Raw genomic sequence first — 21,162 nt, forward strand, 5'->3', positions numbered from 1 at the left:
TCACATTTCCTCTTGCCCTCAAGACATCTCTACTTGGATGTTCTTCCGACACCTCAAACTTTATACGTCCAAAGCAAAACTCCTTATCTTCCCACTCAAGCCCTGTCTTCCCACTGATTTTCCCATCACTGTTGACAGCACCACCATTTTACCTGTCTCGCAAGCTTGCAACTTTCACATTATCCTTGACCCATCTCTCTTATTCAACCCACATATTGAATCTACCACTAAATCCTGTCGGTTCAACCTGCAAACATTGCTAAAGTCTGCCCTTGCCTCTTTATTCAAACTACTACCGTGTTAATCCAAGCATTTATCTTATCCTGCCTTGATTAACCTATCAGCCTCCTTGCTTACCTCCCTGTCTCCTTTCTCTTCTCACTCCAGTCCATATTTCACTCTGTTGCCCAGATCATTTTTCTGCAAAAATGTTCAGTCCATGTTTCCCCCCTCCTCAAGAATCTCCAGTCATTGTCCATCCACCTCTGCATTAAACAGAAACTCTTTACCATCAGGTTAGACACAACATAATTGGGTTGGACACAGTCCCTGTTCCACATAGGGTTCACAGTCTTAATGCCCAATTTGCAGATGAGGTAACTGAAGCACAAAGGAGTTAAGTGGCTTGCCCAAGGTCACACAGCAGACAAGTGGTGGAGCCAGGATTAGAACCCAGGTCTGCTAACTCCCAGGCCCGTGTTCTCTCCACTAGGCCATGCCACTTCTCTTCTTGACTGCTGGTGGCTGGAGGGTCAGCTGGGGTGAGGGGGAAAAGAAAGGAGGGCAGATAAAAGGGGCAAAGGAAAACCACTTCAAAGGGAAAGAAGTGGGAAAGGCACTGTCAGGACTGTCCATAGCACTTAAAAGCACTCAGTCAGTTCACCCCCCTCCAACTCAATTTGCTGCTCTCATATTATACTTCACTTCTCTAATGTCAAACTATTCACCGTACCTTGATTTCATCTATCTTGCTGTTGATCTCTTGCCCACATTTTTCCTCTGGCCTGAAACCCTCTCCCTCTTCACATCCAACATTTATTCTCCCCACCTTCAAAGCTTTATTGAATTTGCATCTCCTCCAAGAGGCCTTCCCTGACTAAGCCCTCATTTCTTCTTTGCCCACTCCCTTCTTCGTCACCCTGATTTTGCTCTTTATTCAGCACTCCCTCAGCCACAAAGCACTTATGTACATATCTGTAATTTATTTATATTAATGTCTGTTTCCCTCTCTAGACTGTGAGCTCAATGTGGGCAGGGAATGTGTCTACCTACTCTGTTGTATTGTGCTCTCCCAAGTAGAGTACTCTGCACACAGTTAGCACTCAATAAATATGATTTATGGATTAAATGATTAAACTACTTTGGAATATTATCAACCATGTAATGTCTAAATTTAAATATGACTTCAGAAGAAATTTGGTATGGCAGAGATGATGTTTACAGCATATGAATATAAGATAAGCCCTAAGCTCACTGTGGCCAAGGAATGTGTCTACCAGCTCCATTGTATTGTACTCTCCCAAGTGCTTAGCACAGTGCTCTGCATACAGTAAGTGCTCAATAAAAGCCACTGATTGATAAGATGTAAGATATTGTTTTCAGAGAGTTTATCAAAGCATGTTCTACCATCAAAAGACCTGAGTTCTCACAATCACTAATCAAATTAAGTTGCCCCAAGCCAGTTACTGAGATCCTTTTAATAATAATAATAATAATAATAATAATGGCATTTGTTAAGCGCTTACTATGTGCAAGGCACTGTTCTAAGCGCTGGAGGGGATACAAGGTGATTTTACTAAAGGTTGATTTGGGAATTTCTAGAGAAGAGGGAGTGGGGCAGAAGAGGAGGTACAGGGTTGGGGGAAGCAGGGTCCTGCTTCCTCTGTTGCAAGGTCCCCATCCTTTCCTTTCCCAGAGATCATCAATTTGCCCTGAATCTTCCTGGATCTGGAAGCACATATGACTTGGCTCAGACTTACCCACCTGGTCTCCTGTGCCTAACCTCTCCCTCTATCTGTAAATTATTTTGTCTTGATTCCCCTGACTATATTATAAGTTCCTTGGAGGAAGAGACTGTGTCTTCTAATTACTGCACTCCCCCAAGTGCTTAGTAAAATGCTCTGCACATGGTAGATGCTCAATTGATTGACTGAATGAGTCAAAGTCCCCTTTCTAACCCTTTCTTTAATACCATCAAAGTAAAGCAGCAGGCTGCATGATAGCCCCAATCTTGTTCAAACTTAAGCAATGCCACCAAGCCTCCTGACGTCACAAACCTCCCACCCTCCCTCCCTCCTTAAACCTTCATGAGGTCCTCTCACCACAAACCTCTCCACATTCAAAGTCCTCCTAAAATCCCACCCCCCTCCAACTAAATTTTCCTAATTAATTTCCTAGGACCCTGATCTATATCATGCCTTCAATTCACCAAATAATTTACTATATTCTCTTCATCATTCATTTATTTTGACCACTCTTGTAAATATTTTTATGTTTGTCTACTCAGAGCGTAAACTCTTTGTGGGAAGAGAATGTGTCACTTCTTTATTTTGTAGTTTTTAAGTGTCTAGTACTGGCAATGCACCCAGTGGGGATTCAATAACTGTTGTTTCTTCTATTACTACCAAGATTTAGTAATGGAAGCACTGCAATCTAGAATCAAGATATGCTTCTGATTCATCAGGAGACAAATGCAACTCAACAGTCCAATGAGCACTATCAAAAGCGTTTTAAACAGTCATCCAAGAACTGCTTTATGCTGATGATAATGCTCTTGAGACACATACCCAAGAGGACATGTAGATGGTTACAGTTTACAGAGTCAGCACCCAGCTATGGCACAAAACTAGCCTGGGATAACGGAGGTTCCATAGCAGTCTACTCCTGCAAAACCCTACATACAACCAAAGATCTTTGTCAGCAGCCCAGAACTTTATGCTTTCACCAAGTGTTCCTGTATAGACAGTCCAAGTCACCCCACTCCTCAAGAACCTCCAATGGTTGCCCATCCACTTCCGCATTGAACAGAAATCTCTTACCATTGGATTTAAAGCACTCAATCAGCTCTCCCCCTCTACCTTACCTCTTTGATTTCCTACCACAACCCAGCCCTTACACTTCATGGACTGAATTTTTTTTTTTTAGAAAAATGATCTGAGCAGCAGAGTGCAGTATAGACTGGAGCAGGGGGGAACAGGAGACAGGGAGGTCAGCTAGGAGGCTCATGCAGTAGTCAAGGTGGGATACCATACATTCTTGGATTAGCATGCTTAGATGGAGAGGAAAGGGCAGATTTTAGCAATGTTGTGATGTTAAAACCGAAAGGATTTCGTGACAAACAATATATGGGTTGAATGAGTGAAATTAGTAGAGGACAATGCTAAGGTTACCTTTTCACTGTTTGAAAGGGTAAAAAGACCCAAACAGCTGCTCTATGATGACCTGAAATGGGTAGATGTAAACATGGTGAAAAAAATGAAGCAAAACCTCAAATGTGATATGCATAGCAATGGGCAAATGGGAGACAAAAGCAAAAGACAGATCAATCTGGTGTGCTGCAATCAGTAGTAGGGACAATGTATGGAAGTGCAAGCTTCTGGAAAATCTGTCACCAAGAGAGAAGAAACAAAATTGGCATCAGGCACACCAGGTGGAAATGCCTGTCTATCACACACTGGTCTGGTTAGCCACTGCTCACACACACCCTGATAAAAATGTCACTCAGTAGTAACACCTTTGAACTCAAAGGAAACACTCGGAGTTTGGATAATTATTTAACTCAATTTGGGGTTTGCTTTTACATACTATAGGATCAATACGGCCAAAGAGAATTCAATTACTTTGGGGAATTGAGAGTGGGCGAGTATTAGGGATGACATTCACAGGTGTTTTGCAAGACTCATATGCCTTTTAGTTTTTAGAAAAAAGAAGGGGCTACATTCCCAAACTGAAAAAATGGTGAGTAGTTTTGTCCCAGGGATTAGGGAGTTTGGCCAGTTATAGGAAAAAATGTGGAACAAACTGTCATCATATGGGACGTAGTAAAAAGGGATTTAGAATGAAAAGAAAGAAAAAAATATGCAAGGAAACCAAGAAAAAGCCTAAACAGACTTTGGTGCAAGGGAATGTACATAAGAAGAAACAAAGGGAATTTCTTAAAATTCCATCAGCATGAGGATAGAGGGAAATGTAAAAAAAATTATATGTTTAGCTTTGCAAGCAAAGTTGAAGGTAAAAAAATAAATATGAGGATAAGGGATAAAATGTTTCCAAGAAACAGGAGTGAGCAGAATTAAATGCAAGAACATTTAATTTCAGAGTGAAGTATTCCCAAGTTTTTGGCTACTTGGGAAAAGGAGATAGGATATGGAGAGAGACATTTTCTAGGGGAACAAAAACCAGGAGATGAAAAAAGCAACTGCGATTGTGATCTTGTCAGAAAACATATGCTGTACTGTTTGCAGAATAAACGTTGGGCCAAGCAGGAGTTTATGAATGGAAAGACAAAGTGGATTTTTTTTTTGGAAAATGATGTAAATGGAATACAGAAAAGCAAAGACTGATGAAACCTTGTAAAGAACAGATTTGGGAAGAGGTGGAATATTACTTCTGGTAATATTGTGATCATTAAACCCAAAGGAAAAGAAAATAACCTTCCACAAAAGAAAGTGAGGGAATCCAAAGGGGGGTGGGGCAATGACAGAATGGGAGAACAGAGTGACTGTAGAGCTACAAACCATTAGTCAAAACAAGAATTGGCAATAAGATGTAAACATAGAAGATTATCTGAATTGGCCCCTGACTTGATTTCTATAGATGTTCAGATGAATTTCTTCTAGGATGCACATCCCAAGGACCCCTTAGGATGAAAAGAGAAGATGGCCCATAATTCTGTTTATTCAAAATTTTCCAGAACGTATGTCCACATACAATGTTTCTTTGCTACTGAAACTGTCATAAAAGCCCATCTCTTCTTGCTCAAAGTTTTCCTACCCAGACTGTTGGCCTCAAATCCAATTAATTTTTCATGACCAAGACTGGTGATGTAGATGGATAAGGGGCTAGAAAGGTTGAAAAGAAAAGGCCATGTCACAGAGCTTAAACAAATGCATTTAATCAGCTAACCCCAGACCATTAAAAACCTTGACCTTTTCTAAAGTGTCGTTTTTTAAGGTTTTCATAAGGGTTTTGGTTAACAAATGTAATTTTTGATTGATAATAGGAAGTAGTTGAGGGCTGGAGTCCTTGGCTGTAACTATATACACTTCCTTTATTTTCCCTTTGTGTTCGTCACAGAACAGGGCTTCATTTTTTTCCCCTTTTTTGGATTCTTGCTCTTGAATGTTTAGTCTCCTTCTTAATGTGCTTTTAGACTTCATGTCTCATGTGAGAATAAAGCCTGCAATCATTACGTAATTATAAAGAAGTAATTAATACTGGAATTAGTTGCCCATTATGAATGGTCCGCTCATTTCTCCATATAACATCAATTTATTTATCTTATTGAAACAGAGGCTCTCCCGTGAAATTTACCTTCAATTATTCAGCATAATGAACTGCATGTTGTACCCTTTCATGATACCTTTTTAGTGGGGTTATACTACTATAACATTTTTAGCCTAATATTTCTGGCTTTTAAATATTTGTTAAGCACTTACTCTGTGCCAGGCATTGCACTAAGTGCTGGGGTGGATGCAAGCAATTCAGGTCTATTTCTTAAAAAAAAGACAAATTCTAGAATCATAGCTAAAGTTGACCCATTATTTACAAATACCTCCTCATCTAATTATGCTGAGTCTGATAAACCGAGGCAGTGTGGTCTAGTAGAAAGAACTGCATCCTAGTCCTAGCTCCAGCACTTGTCTGTTGTGTGGCCTCAAGTTTTCTCTGGGACTGAGCTTCCTTACGTATAAAATGGGGGAAAAAAATCCTTGTATTCTTCTCTCTGAGACTGTGAGCCCCATATGGGATGGGGACAAGATCTGATTAACTTGTATCTACTCCAGTGCTTGGCACATAAAAAGCACTGGAGTACCATCATCATTATTAAGCATCTCAAAGGCCCTCTGACTTTAGATTCTTCAGTGTCATCAACATGTTGGAAAACCCTGTCATTACTGTCCCTTAATACATGGTCGGTCCTTTTAGTAAATTTAAATCTAGAATTGTCCCTGATGCCTCATTACAACTAAGCAAGACAGACTGTTGTTCAGCTATGAAGATTTACAAATTCCAAGCGTGACTACTTGGGAAATGAAGCCAGACACTAGCTGATGGTCCATCTGGTTCAATTCAGCATCTGTTCTTCCCCAGAAAACAGGATATCTCCTTTCCTGATCAACATCAGGGGCACAATGGTTTCACCATCCTCATCTTCTCTCCTTTGCATTCATTCTTGGGGAAAATGTTCACACTGCTGCTGGCAGTGGGGTTGGGGGGAAGAAAGGGCAGGTGTTGGATTGGGTGTGAATTACAAGCAGCAGGGCAGAGTCCCTGTGCATGCCTGTGAAATACATGGCCTTGGAGTAGAGCTTTACACCAAACCAGCCGGACTCAGAATGGAGTTTTCCCAAAAATATCTCATTCCCAAACTGGCATTTTATTTCCTATTTAATGTTTCATCTTTCTCATTTTTTAAAAACTTCAATAGGAAGTACAATACAGTACTTTAAAAGGCACCCCCACAATTGTGAGAACTACAGAACAGCAGCTCACATGGCCCTTTTGGTGAAACACATACCTCCTTCTGAAAGTACCTAACAGCTGGTACTGTAAGAGTAAAGGCACTCATTTGCAATTCCTCTTACTGAGCTCTCTTGCCATCTTGCCAGCCTCAGAGTGGCCTTTCAGCAGTCAGAACACAGTATTAGGAAATGCTCAGCATGGCTCAACAGCATTTTCACATATGTGGCTGGGTGTACTCCAACAGAGGTTTCTGAGAAAGGTGTCTTTCCGGGTAGCAAGAGACCTGAATTCAAATCTTCTTTAAACAAGGCATAAGACAAGGAAGAGTTGCCAAATTATGAACTGATAGAGAAGAGGGGAAGTAAAAAGGGGAGAGGCATCCTCTCCTCTTAATAGCTGTTTTGTAGATAACTAAACCATTAAGACCATTCTTTATTTTTACAGCTGGTAAACCTTCCTACAAAAGTGACTGTTAAGGGAGAAACAGTCACTGCTTATTTTAAAACTTGGCACGTTTTACATTAGAAAACTTTGCCTTTGTTTTATTGAATATTTGTGTAAATCTCCCCTTTTTTGTTTTTCAAGTGCGCTTGCTTATGGAATGGTGGAAAAAGAGAATTATAAATTTCTTAAACGGTTCTATTGGGACTGTGGGGTTTTGATTGTTTTAATGTATTTAAAATGGCTTGCTGTTCTGCCTCATTAAGGCCAAGCTCCCTCAAGATATGTCCTATTTATGCATAAAATGTCAAACAGAAATCTGCTTGGAGGTCTTATAGCTTTGCCATTCAATTTGAGGAGTTAAGGAACTCTTGCAAGGTGATATGAATTTCCTTTGAGATCGATTCCCAAGACGAAGTCTCTGCTGTCCACAAGCCAGTCAGCTGGAAACCTTGCAAACTGCCTTCATCTCTGCTGTGCTTCCAAGGGGAAAATCACTGCAAGGAAAATTGATTTTAGGGCCGTTGACCTCAGTGACAACACATTTTGCCCTCCCCCAACCTCCCTTCACGCAAGGCTAGGGCTGTAGAGCAGTTATTCAGCCAATCTGCATGTTGGCTTCACTAGGTCCCGCTCTTCTCCTCAAACTGTAATGCTTCATTTCACTGAAGAACGTGGCTGAGCCAGAGCTGAAAAATGTAAGGGGGAGCTCTGGACCTCATGTTACTTGAGATGAAAAATGTTGTACTGCTTCCCATGCTGTAACAATCTGAGTCTATAAACAATGATTTAATTAATGACCAGAGATGGATACTTGCTCACTGATGTTACGTGGTACAAAACCCATAACTGACGCAACTTGAAGCCAATGTTTATTTGGGCACTGATGATTAGAGCCAAACATTTAGATGGCAACTATATTTCTGAATTGACAAAAACAATGACATTCTGGTCCCCAAGATTTATACAATAGAAACATGGGGAGGAAGGTGAAACGGTCTTGAAGCTGGTGATGGTGAAGAAGAAGAATATTCAATTTTGCCAGGAAGGGCTACACAGCTGAATCATACCAGATGGTCCACCCAAACAGCTACTCTTTCTTTCTTGGATTTTCTCTTGTAAATTTACATAGCTGTACTTTTCAGTCACTCTAAAAAACCCTTTGTTGACTAAGTTGTCTTCAAAAGGATGCTTCAAAGGACTCTTATAAACAATGACTAAAACTAAATTATGGTGTAATATTAGTTGATTAAGACAAGACTTCAATTTGAGTAATTCTCATCAGCTGGACACAGACAGTGGTTAAAACAATAACCCATGACTAAATGGATATTGGCTGATGTGATACATCATAATTTGATGTGGTAGATATAACAAAAAACAGGAAGGAAGCATTTTTTAGACCACAAATAAAGAAAAATGGGGAAAGAGGTAGTTCAAATAAGGATTTTTAAAAGCCAAAGTATTTCAGACATGATGATGCCATCTTACAATTATTTTGGGATAGCCAACGTCCCCCACTATGATCAAGTCCCACACTTCTCTCTGCATTAAATCCATTTACCATTTAGACACACATACATTTCTACATATAACAATCTTTTTTTAATGAAGGTTTTGATTTCTGAGCTAAAATAATGAAAAGCATTCCAACAAACTATTTGGAGTGTTGTTGTTTTTTTCTAAAAATTATGCAAGCTACAGCGAGTTTTCACTTGAAAACTCTGCCATCCACAGACACTCATAAGGAAACCAGTCATCCTTCTGAAAGACTCATACCACCCTCTGGATGAAATCTTGTTACCTTACATAGTCACACGAATGACCCAAATCCTGCAGTAACACTGAAAAGTTATTCACAACTCAAAAAGACATTGACCTGGGTTACTTAGGTCCCCAGCTAAAGAGAGTAGACTAACCTTTGTTAGCACAGGCCATCCATTTGAGGTTATCAGCAAGAACAGCTTCTCTTCCTATCAGATATGTAAATATGCGAACCTGAAAGCATAACAGATTGATTAATTTTAGGCTATTCTGCAGTTCCATAGTTCAAGTGCATGCAGTTTGACTCGCTGAATGTCTCCATGGTTCACATCCATGTAAACATATTTAAAAGATTTCGAGTAGACTCGACTAAAAATGTACATTAAAATGGGGTCCTTTGTTCACTCTTAACCATATGGCTATTGCTGTTGATGGTTTTGGTGTATAACCAAAACCATGACTCAGGATAAATGAGGGCAACTTTAAATAACGTTCATAAAACAAAATGCCATGTGTCCTATGCTACGTTCATATTTGTGTAGTTTGGTTTTCAGAAGATCTTTCTGGTTTTGGGTTAGTTTGAAATCATTAACCCCATTAGTACTATATTGTGGCTGATGCCCAGGGCTACTGTTTCTCTAGTGAATCACATAACCCAAGCAGTCTCATAGAAATCAGGGAAATAAAAAGGGTTCAAATTTACATTAGAAAGCATTAAATGTTGTTCAAATGTTATTCAGGGTAATTGTGCACCCAGAGCAAGACATCTTAACCTCTAAACTTCTTCCTTTATAACAAACAGGTCCAACAGGACATTTGCAATAAGAGGAAGACTACCATTCCATCCTCCCATTCTCTGTGAGGACACAGAGATCTGCCATGTCTGCATTTCCAGTGTCATCATGGTAAATTAGAAGAATGAGGAACAGAAGCACACAGTTTCACTGAAAGCACCTTCAAAAGCAGTACAATGAAAAGGAAGTTGGTAGGAATATTGAGTTCCATTCGTTTATGGCAAATGGTGAATTCCAGCATCCATTTGCCCTTTTCAGCTCCATTGTTCCTTATATGTCCCGTGTAACTTTCCTGAGTTGTCTCAGCACAAAAAGTCTATAAAGTTTATAATCTTCTTCACACATCCTACACCTTTTATCCCCAGCTCTGGCTTCTTTTGAGTTTTTTAAAACCTCCTTTTCTAATTCAGCCAGGATCAGCTTCCAGGTTCTCCTCTCCTACATTCCTAGCTCCCAGATAAGAAAATGCTGAGCCCTACATATCCCATTTTTCCAAAGCTCCCCAAGCCCAAGAATGGCCTGATGAGGGCCTTCTTTCTTGGTCAGGTTTCTGGGAAACAGGGCACAATTTCACTTACCCAGAGGCTGTTTTCTGGGTGATTGCTTACAATCTCAATAAAAAACAATCTTTGCCTTTCCTTCACACTCCGGCAAACCAGCCCTCTACAGCTATTATCAGAGCCAATTAAACCAGATTTAAACAATTGCTTATCAGATTGCAAATGCAGATTGCGATTATAATGTGATATAATAAATGTTTATTTCAACACCTCTTTTAATTGAAAACATAAAACTATTAAGTGCTGGGTTTCAATCACCTAAAAATTAGATTTCAGGTTTAAATTATTAGGTAAAAGACTATATTACAGTGATTAAAAAAACCCTTCATCTTGACAGGCAGCTGCTAGGTTTTTATGAATCTAAGTAGTTACTTCATGAATTTTGTACAAAGCACCAGGTAAGTGGATCTCAGTCAGGAAAGCCTCTGTAATCACTGAACAGAATAGACACTCAAAAACACCAGCTTAAAAGAACACCCATCCTAGATGGAAACACATTTGAGGTGAGTCACTTTTTTTCCTCTGGCCCATGCTTCTGAGTACAGACAGCTATAGGATCATCAGGAGGCTAACTACAAACATCCAATACACTTCAATGCCCCTAGTTTTAAGATTGCAACCTAATTATTTTGTATATACCCTAGAGTTTAGTACAGTGCTTGACACTTGGCAAATACTTAACAAATAGCATATTTTATTATTATTATTACTACTATGCCTTTTAGGGGAACACAGTCTACTTGGTACAAAGCTGGATAAAGAAGCTTAACATATTCTGAAACTGTGAGTCCCATGTGGAAAAGGAACTGTCTGATCTGATTTTATTGTATCGACCCCAGTGTTTTCCATATTGTAAGTGCTCAACAAATAGTATTATTATCATTATTATTATTTTCTCAGGCTAAAGGACCAAAACCTGAGATATCCAGTGGATCATCTGCCTGAAACTATGGAACATGGGCTCCCTCCTAAAAATGTGCTTGAAATCACCAGGACATGCTATAAAGCAGAAGGTCAGCGAACACTCTGGAGGTGTGCTTTGTTGTAATGAGGAACAAATAGAGGCTTCCTGGACTAGACAGAATGCACAGAGATAGTTCACAAAAGCAACATGCTACTTCTCATGACCTAGGTTTCCCTCAAGGTTTCTCTAGCAATAATGGGCCATTTAACAGTAATTTATGTAAAATATATGGTCAACACATCAAGCCAAATGATACCAGAAATCTGAATTTATGCTAAACATAACTACCATTTGGATGAGCTAACAGAACCATGTCAAACTGGTGGCTCATAGGACACATGTGGCCCTTTGTCTTCCTGCCTCACAGCCTTTTCCCTTCCAATCTGTAATTTTCACTACTTCCCAGATTATCTTTTTAAAGTGTCACTCAATACATATCTCTCCACCCATCAAAACCTTCGTTTGGCTTCTCATTACACTCCCCGTCAGGAAAAAGCTTCTCTTGATCAGCTTTCCACCAACTCTCTCCATCTTTCATAGTAACTACTACTCCTAAAGTCGCTCTCTTTATTCCTCCCAAGCTAATTTTTTTTAGCTCTGTCTCACTCTCAACTCTCTCTCTTTCATCAACTTGCTTCTGCTATTCCCCCAGCCTGGAAATCTCTCTCCACAAATCCAAAACATCCCAACTTTGGACATGTCTAAAATCATCTTAAAATTCCTTTTCCTCTAACAAGACTTCCCTGAATAATTTCCAATTTCTGATTCTATTAGCCCAGCAACCACCTCTGGCATTTGTGTATTTACCTGTTCCCTTTCTCAGTGCTTTGGTATAAATGCATACTCAGTGGTGCAGTCATTTACTTATTCTGATTACTCTATAGAGAAGCAGTGTGACAGTGGAAAGAGCATGGGCTTGGGAGTCAGAGGATGTGGGTTCTAATCCCAGCTCTGCCACTTGTCTGCTGTGTGACCTTGGACAAATAGCTTTACTTCTCTGTGCCTCAGTTACCTCATCTGTAAAATGGGGATTAAGACTGTGAGCCCCACGTGGGACAACCTGATTACCTTGTATCTACCCCGGCACTTACAACAGTGCTTGGCACATAGTAAGCACTTTAAGAAATACCATAATTATTATTTATAAATATTTTTATGACCATTTCCCCTGTTAGTGAATAGGCTCGTGAGCAAGGAGCATCTTGTGCTTCTATTTCACTTTCCCAGCTCTTGATATAGTGCGATGAGTACAATTTTCATGACAAAGCATCATAGTAGCTGTCACTTTCCCTTCCGCCACAGAGGGTCCTCGACTCCGCTCTCTCTTTCACCCCTCACATCCAATCCATCACCAAAACCTGCTGGTTTCACCTCCACAACATCGCCAAGATCCGCCCTTTCCTCTCCATCCAAATCGCTACCCTGCTGGTTCAATCTCTCATCCTATCCTGACTGGATTACTGCATCAGCCTCCTTTCTGATCTCCCATCCTCCTGTCTCTCCCCACTTCAATCTATACTTCACGCTGCTGCCCGGATCATCTTTGTGCAGAAACGTTCTGGGCATGTTACTCCCCTCCTCCCTCCTCTGGAGTGGAGGGTGCGGGCTGGGCTGTAGAAGGAAAGAAGGGAGGTGAGGTAGGAGGGGGCGAGGTGATGGAGAGCCTTGAAGCCGAGAGTGAGGAGTTTTTGCCTGATGCGCAGATTGATTGGTAGCCATGAATGGATATGAAGTTTATGAAAGTAGGGAGGGCAGAACAAGGACTTTAAAACATAGTGAAACATAGTCTATGTTCTTCCTATAAAGGCTTCAGGAAGATTGGGGCAACCAAAGGAAGACAATAATGATAATGATAGCATTTGTTAAGTGCTCACTATGTGCCAGGCTAAGCTCTGGAGATACAAGATAATTGGGTTGTTCACAGTCCACACTGGGCTCTCCATCACCTCGCCCCCTCCTACCTCACCTCCCTTCTTTCCTTCTACAGCCCAGCCCACACCTTCCGCTCCTCTGCCACTAACCTCCTCACTGTGCCTCGTTCTCACCTGTCCCGCCGTCGACCCCCGGCCCACGTCCTCGCCCTGGCCTGGAATGCCCTCCCTCCGCCCATCCGCCAAGCTAGCTCTCTTCCTCCCTTCAAAGCCCTACTGAGAGCTCACCTCTTCCAGGAGGCCTGCCCAGACTGAGCCCCCTCCTTCCTTTCCCCCTCCTTCCCCTTCCCATCCCCCTACCCTACCTCCTTCCCCTCCCCACAACACCTGTATACATGTTTGTACATATTTATTACTCTATTTTACTTGTACATATTTACTATTCTATTTATCTTATTTTGTTAATATGTTTTGTTTTGTTTTCTGTCTCCCCCTTCTAGACTGTGACCCTGCTGTTGGGTAGGGACCGTCTCTATATGTTGCCGGCTTGTACTTCCCAAGAGTTTAGTACAGTGCTCTGCACACAGTAAGTGCTCAATAAATACGATTGAATGAATGAATGAATGAATGAATGAATGAATGAGGGTCCCTGCTCCTGGCACGCTTTGTGCATGCTGGGCTGGGGATAGCAGCTGCTTCCACACACTTTTGGGACTCTTCCATCGTCACTGAAAAAAGCACCATGTAGCTACCATCTTCCCTCCCACCACCAAGGGGCCATGCTCCTGGCTTGCTCCCACAAGCTCTTAGACTCCTCCATCACTGCAGAGACTTGGAGCCTATTTTGTCTATTTGCTAGTGTTGTGTTTCAAAGTTTCATAACTGCTATTGTGTCAGTCTCCAATCCCTTCTCCCCACTTAAACTTTTAGGCTGTGAGCCCCATGAGGAAGAGAGACTGTTAAAATTGTCATCTGTGTATTGTCTACCAGCACTTAATGAAATGCTCCTCACACAGTTAGCGCTTAATAAATTCTATAATTACTACTACAGCAACAACAACAGTGTAGCACGGGCACCAGGCTGACTTCACCCACTTCAAATTCATCCTTACTTGCTATAATTCTGCCCTCACTTCCACTCAGCAACACTATTCTCTTTCCTCATTCGTTCCCAAGTCCATTGCTCTTACCAAGCAATTAGTCAATGGTATTTTTTGAGTGCTTACTGTATGCACAGCACTTTACTAAGTGCTCGGGAAAGTACAATGGAGTTGATATACATGATTTCTGCCTTCAAGAAGCTTACATTAAACATTAGACATTAAATAAATTACAGATAAGGGAAGCAATAGAGCACAACAATAGGTAAATAGGTGCTGTGGGGGTAAGGTAAGCATCAAAGTGCTTAAGGAATAACGATCCAAATGAATAGGTGATGCAGAAGGGAGAAAAAAGAACTCCTCATCTTCCCACCCAAACCCTGTCATCCCCATCACTGTAGACAACACCACTATTCTCCCTAACAAGCCAGTAACCGTGACATTCTCCTTGTTCATCTTTCTCACTCAAATCACATATTCAATCGGTCACCAAATCCTGTCAGTTCTACCTTCAGGATATTGCTAAAATCTGCACTTTCCTTTCCAAAGTGTTAATATGTTGATCTAAACACTTATCATACCCTGCTTTGACTACTGCATAATCCTCCTCGCTGACCTCCCCGCCTCCCGTTTTCTACCCACTCCAGTCCATCCTTCTTCCTACTGCCTGGATCATTTTTCTTATAAAGTTTCATTCACTTAATAATAATAATAATAATGATGGCATTTGTTAAGCGCTTACTATGTGCAAGGCACTGTTCTAAGCGCTGGGGGGATAAAAGGTGATCAGGTTGTCCCACGTGGGGCCCACAGTCTTAATCCCCATTTTACAGATGAGGTAACTGAGGCTCAGAGAAGTTAAGTGACTTGCCCAAGGTCACACAGCAGACATGTGGCAGAGCTGGGATTTGAACCCATGACCTCTGACTCCAAAGCCCGTGTTCTTTCCAATGAGCCACGCATCTCCCCACATCAAACAGAAACTCCTTACCAATGGCTTTAAAATATTAAATCAACTCACCCCCTGCTATATGACCTCACGGATTTCCTACCACAATCCAGACCATGTCCTTCGCCTCTCCAATGCCAAGCTGCTCACTGTACCTTGAGCTTGACTATCTCATTGCCAATCTCTTGCTCACTTCATTCCTCTGGCCTGGAATTCCCATCCCCTTCATACACGACAGACCACCACTCTCCCACCTTCAAAGTCTTACTTAAGTCATATCTCCTCCAAGAGGTCTTCCCCAACTAAGCCCTGATTTACCCTCTTCTCTCTCCTTTCTCCATCACCTATGCACTTTCCATTGCTGGCAAGATCCTAGCCAAGGCTCTTTTGGACCTGTTGCTGAAGAATATTACTGACCAGGCTCGCCCAGAATCACAATGTGGCTTCAGAATATAATGTAGCACAGTGAACCTGATATTCCCAGCATATTAAGTAGAGAAGGCCAGAAGGCAGCAGGACCATAGACCATAAAGAAGCACTGCATCATCAGTAGACCTGGGCTCTGGCAATTACTTAGTAAATTTGGCTGCTCTAGGAAACAAATCAATATATATAGAGATTTCTCCTTGATGGAGTGGCTAATCAGCTCAGAGTTGGGGTGCCCAGCCTGATCCATTCCCCACAATCAATGGAGTAGAGCACAGTTGTATAGTAGGTGTTTTTTTAATGATATCTGTTAAGCACTTATATGTGCAAAGCACTGAACTAAGCACTGGGGGTAGATAAAAGTTAACTGGGTTGGACACAGCTCCTGTCCAATAGGACTCACAGTCTTAACCCCATTTTAAAGATGAGGTAACTCAGGCATAAAGGAGTTAAGTAACATGTTCAAGGTCATACAGCAGACAAGTTCCTCTGATTCTCAAGCTGTGCACTTTCCACTAGGCAACGCTGTCCTATTCTCTTTATTCTCTACAGCCAGGTTGGAAATTACAATAAGGAACCTGGACACTGGTATTAGAACATACTTTCAATCCATGAGGAAACTCTTTTCTGTTCAGCAGGTCATGACCATCATTTAATATCCTAGAGACAGTCATTTAGAGGTTCCTAGATGTAGATGGTTGTACTATACCCAAGAAATTTGTAGATTATCTGAATCACTTTGAGCCAGCCCAGCACTATGGCCTGGTGATTACAGAATTCTGATCTGTAAGGGGCACAATGTCCAACAATGCAATGAAAGAACATTAATAAGGCCAGAACATCCTTTAAGTGTATGGTGGCAAAGTGGCATTACACATTAATTCATTCAATCGTATTTAATGAGAGCTTACTGTGTGCAGAGCACTGTACTAAGCACTTGGAAAGTACAATTCGGCAACAGAGACAATCCCTACCCAACAATGGTCTCACAGTCTAGAAATAATGGCATTTGTTAAGCGCTTACTATGTGCGAAGCACTGTTCTAACTGCTGGGGTGAATATAAGGTGATCAGGTTGCCCCACGTGGGGCTCACAGTCTTAATCCCCATTTTACAGATGAGATCATTGAGGCAAGGAGAAGTAACTTGCCCAAAGTCACACAGCTGACAAGCGGCGGAGCTGGGATTAGAACGCATGACCCTCTGACTCCCAAGCCCGTGCTCTTTCCACTGGGCCACGCTGCTTCATGCTTCATTACTCCAAACTACACACTTGTAGTTTATGCCTACTGGGTGCAGAACACTCCATGCTACAGACATGTAATATAAAGCAATCTTTGTTGTGATTATTAGACCTGGACCCTTCACAAATGTCACACCAGACTACTTGAGTGGATCCATCGGCATGTCTTACGTGTCAAAGCCAGTGTCAACAAAGTATCACAACCAAGTCAGTGATGTCCACCTCAATTCAACTTTAATTAGGCAGGCCATGTACAGAGAATGGATTTCAGCAGAAAACAATTTGTTCTTTGGTTAATGGTGAGTTGGACTGGGGCAGAAGAAACATTCTAAGGATGCAACAAAGGGCAGTGTCAGAAACGAGGCATCACAGCTGACTGTTGGGAAACAACTGCATCAAAATGATCGGTATGGCATGCTGGAGTCAAGAAAGGGTGTCTTATTTTAAACCAAAGTTCCAAGATTAAGAAGCAAAAATGAAGATAGTAAACATAGTAGTACAAGGAGCAGTCTTTAGGGGTACATCATGTGGTCAGGACTATCAGTCCCAAGCCAGCCTTTTCAAACACACACTGGGCAAATTTCACCAATGACAATTTAAAGTCTTTGAGACTATTAAATCTGTGTCAAACATTGTTTTACAGTTGTTGATTATAAGATCTATGATACTTTAGCTGGAGGATTTGTATGATCTGGCATTTTGTCACTTGGGAGAGTCAACCTATAATAGTTAATGTGATTTTAACGTAACTATTTTATGTTGTCATATATGATGTTTTCCTTATTTTATTTTTTCTTGTCCATTATCATATCACATTTTCTAGTTATTAAAATCAAATACATGGTATAAAGGAGAGAATGAAAAGATTAGGGATCCTCAAGCTGGAATGCCAAAGGTAGAGAGGAAGTATGATTCAAATCTACAAAAACCACAAAGGGCGCGGACCAGGAAAACCTGAAGTTGTCCAAGTAGAGATGTCCTGAAGACAGGAGGAAATGTGAGCCTGCAGGGAAGGAGAGAGATCAGGGCTGGTGATGTAGATTTGGGCATCATCCACATAGAGATGGTAGTTGAAGCCATGTGAGCAAATGAGTTCTCCCAGGAAGTGGGTGTATTTGGAGGATAGAAGGGCCCCAGAACTGAACCTTGAGGGATTCCCACAGTTAGGGGGTGGGAGACAGAGGAGAAACCCACAAAAGAGACTGAGAATGAGCAGCCAGAGAGACAGGAGGAGAACCAGGACAGAATAGTGTCGGTGAAGCCAGGTTTGATAACTATTGCCCTTCGGCCAACCCATCCCCCAATCAATCTACCCCATTTTAAAATCCTTGTAATATCCCACCTCTTTCTGGAACCCTTTCCCAAATAATTTACAACAACCTAGTCATGTCAACCCAACAACCACCCTTAACTTGTGTCTCCTATCTTCAGTACGTGAGTACATAAGAAAATTGTTATTTGGATGTTCATTTGTATATTGTTAGTTCTTCAGGGGTCTTCCTTGTGTTCTATTCTCACAAATGCTTAATGCAGTGCTTTGCATTCAGTAGGCTCAATTACCACCGATTGGTAGCCTTATGATCTCGATAAAATTCTTAGACTAGCCAAATGTATTTAATAGCTGTAAGACCTCAGATTCACTGATAGGGTTATGTACTTTTCTAAGGTCTACAAATTCAGTAAGAGAGCTTGGCATTGCTCCCTGCATGTCTGAAGTTCAGCAAGGATAATGTCAGCTAAACCACAGTGTGATCTAAAGCCACACTGGGATTTTAGGAGTATGATTAGCAATACTCCTCAGGAGCTGGTCCAGAAGGACTCTGGCTAGTATCTAACAGCAACAGAGAGCAGAAGAATCCTATAGTTATTTCCATGGTTAGCTTTCTCAATTATCTTACTGCATATATGTATATATGTTTGTACATATTTTTTACTCTATTTATTTATTTTACTTGTACATATCTATTCTATTTATTTTATTTTGTTAGTATGTTTGGTTTTGTTCTCTGTCTCCCCCTTTTAGACTGTGAGCCCACTGTTGGGTAGGGACTGTCTCTATATGTTGCCAACTTGTTCTTCCCAAGCGCTTAGTGCAGTGCTCTGCACACAGTAAGCGCTCAATAAATACGATTGATTGATTGATTGATTGATTGAACGCACTATAGAACAGCTTCTGGCAAAAGTGTCAGTGGCTTCCCCAGCCCAGAGTAGAAATAAGGACACATACTGCTGGCTGAAGTCTGGGAGGGACAAGATCAACTGTGTCTGTCTTTGTTCTCCTGCTACAGCAGGAGGAACATCAGGCTATGCATGGCCTTGTGGCAAGAACACAGGCTTGGGAGTCAGAGGACGTGGGTTCTAATTCCACTCCACCACTTGTCTGCTGTTTGACCTTGGACAAGTCACTTAACCTCTCTGTGCCTTAGTTACTCCACCTGTAAAATGAGGATTAAGACAGAGCACCATATGGAACAACCTGATTACCTTGTATCTACCCCACTGCTTAGAACAGTGCTTGTCACATAGTAAGAACTTAACAAATACCATAATAACTATTGTTATAATTATCAGAAAGATAACCTGAGTTTATGCATGTACTGTATTCTGATTCTCCATCGCTGGGGTTCAGATACATTTTTGTGTTCATATACAAGTAAACTACTGACAAAATAAAACCCATTTTTGGCCAAAGTCATCGCAGCATATTACTCCAGCAATTTGACTCAGCTGGTAACTGCTGCAGTCTCTATCATCCATGTCAACTGTGTATTTTTCAGATTCCCACTGGGCCTGCCTGTCCACCTCGTGGGATGGCCTAGGTAGTTCTTTGCTCAGAACCCTTCCCCAGTGATGACAGAGACCCAAGGAGTCTTCCTCATCTTACAGAGCCAGGACTGGAACCCAGGTCTCCTGATTCCAAGAGCTGTACTCATTTCCCTCGAGCAACAACCACTCTGTGTGCATATGTATTTAATCCAGATAATAATGAAACCTTGATGATAATAATGCTCCTGGTTTCCTTTCATTTGGGGATTATTTTCCTGCCATTTCACAGCTCATTAGCAACTCCATCAATTGGAGGTTTGAAGAGAGAAGAGGTAAAATTCAAATCTGTCAATTTTATTTCTCACAGGCAGATTTTGGGATTATGTACATTTCATTTATTTACCACAGATAATTGAGAATATACTCTACTGGTTAGCATAAAATGCTACTGGTAGAGCCCAACATAATCACTTTTATAAAAAAAAAAGTGGGGTGGGGCTCTCTCTCCCCTGTACAAGTCGCCAGGATGAAGGATGAAAGAAAGAAGTGGCACAGATATTTTTCTCCAGTATAAGCAGTAGTAGAGATGGTTCTGTAATTCTTTTACAGTTGCACCTACATCACTATGTATCAGGTTATTAGTTACTAACTTTTACTTGTCCTTAGGAATTTCTGAGAAGGAACAAATGTTTTTCAGCCAGCCTTTGGATATGCAATTTTTAAAAAATTGAGAACAGTCCAAGTTATTCTTCCCAAAGCAGTTTTTTTTTAAACAGCCAATTGTCTATCCTGAATTCGAGTATAATCATTTAATTCTCACTGAATATTAGGAAACTCCTACACATTTACTCTTCATTACTACTATTCTGTATTAACTGAAATTAATGTGAGCTCAAGAATTGATGTCCTAGGCTTAAATGCTACTTTGTCAATCACAGAAATTTAGAGGACATAATTTTCCAGAAAGTTACCCCCAGAATGGAACAAGGAGACAGAGATGTACATTTCTTTTTCTATTTGATCTTTCCACAATCTGTGTCATAGAAGGACAATCTGTGTCATTTCTTGTCAAGAAAGTCTCTTTTTAATTGCTGGTCTCTGATGAATCCTCATCTCCCCCATTCTGTTTTTTTGTGTTCACCCCAGCACTTAGTACAGTGCCTGGCACACAGTACAAATACTATAATGATAATAATAATAATAATAATTTTTTTTCCTCCTTACCATGACTTCAGCACTTCTAGGTCAACTAAGCATTTGAGTACTCACACCCCCCCATAAGCATGCATGCTCATAACCTCATACTCTATTTTTCCCCCATCAGAATTTAAGCTCCTTAAGGGCAGGGATCATGTACTTATTGTACTTAGTGCTTCGTATGTGTTCTCTACACAGTAGGCACTCAATAAATACTATTAATGGATTAAATGAACTGATAATTCTGACGATGAACTGAAATCTGGATGTCTTCCCGCCACCTAAAACTCAACATGTCCAAGACTGAACTCCTTGTCTTCCCTCCCAAACCCTGCCCTCTCCCTGACTTTCCCATCACTGTTGATGGCACTACCATCCTTCCCGTCTCACAAGCCCGCAACCTT

The 21,162-nt window shown here is 41.1% G+C and overlaps 1 protein-coding gene across 1 annotated transcript in view; it reads right to left on the minus strand.

Moving 5' to 3' along the window:
* Nucleotides 1–21,162, minus strand: part of CACNA2D3 (calcium voltage-gated channel auxiliary subunit alpha2delta 3) — a 1,043,639-nt gene that overhangs the window by 348,766 nt on the left and 673,711 nt on the right. Inside the window, exon 12 of the mRNA XM_038772667.1 lies at nt 9,045–9,123. Within this exon, the coding sequence (XP_038628595.1) occupies nt 9,045–9,123 (79 nt within the window). The remainder of the gene's footprint in view (nt 1–9,044; nt 9,124–21,162) is intronic.

The sequence above is a fragment of the Tachyglossus aculeatus genome, chromosome X1 (assembly GCF_015852505.1).
Source record: "Tachyglossus aculeatus isolate mTacAcu1 chromosome X1, mTacAcu1.pri, whole genome shotgun sequence".
Taxonomy (NCBI): domain Eukaryota; kingdom Metazoa; phylum Chordata; class Mammalia; order Monotremata; family Tachyglossidae; genus Tachyglossus; species Tachyglossus aculeatus.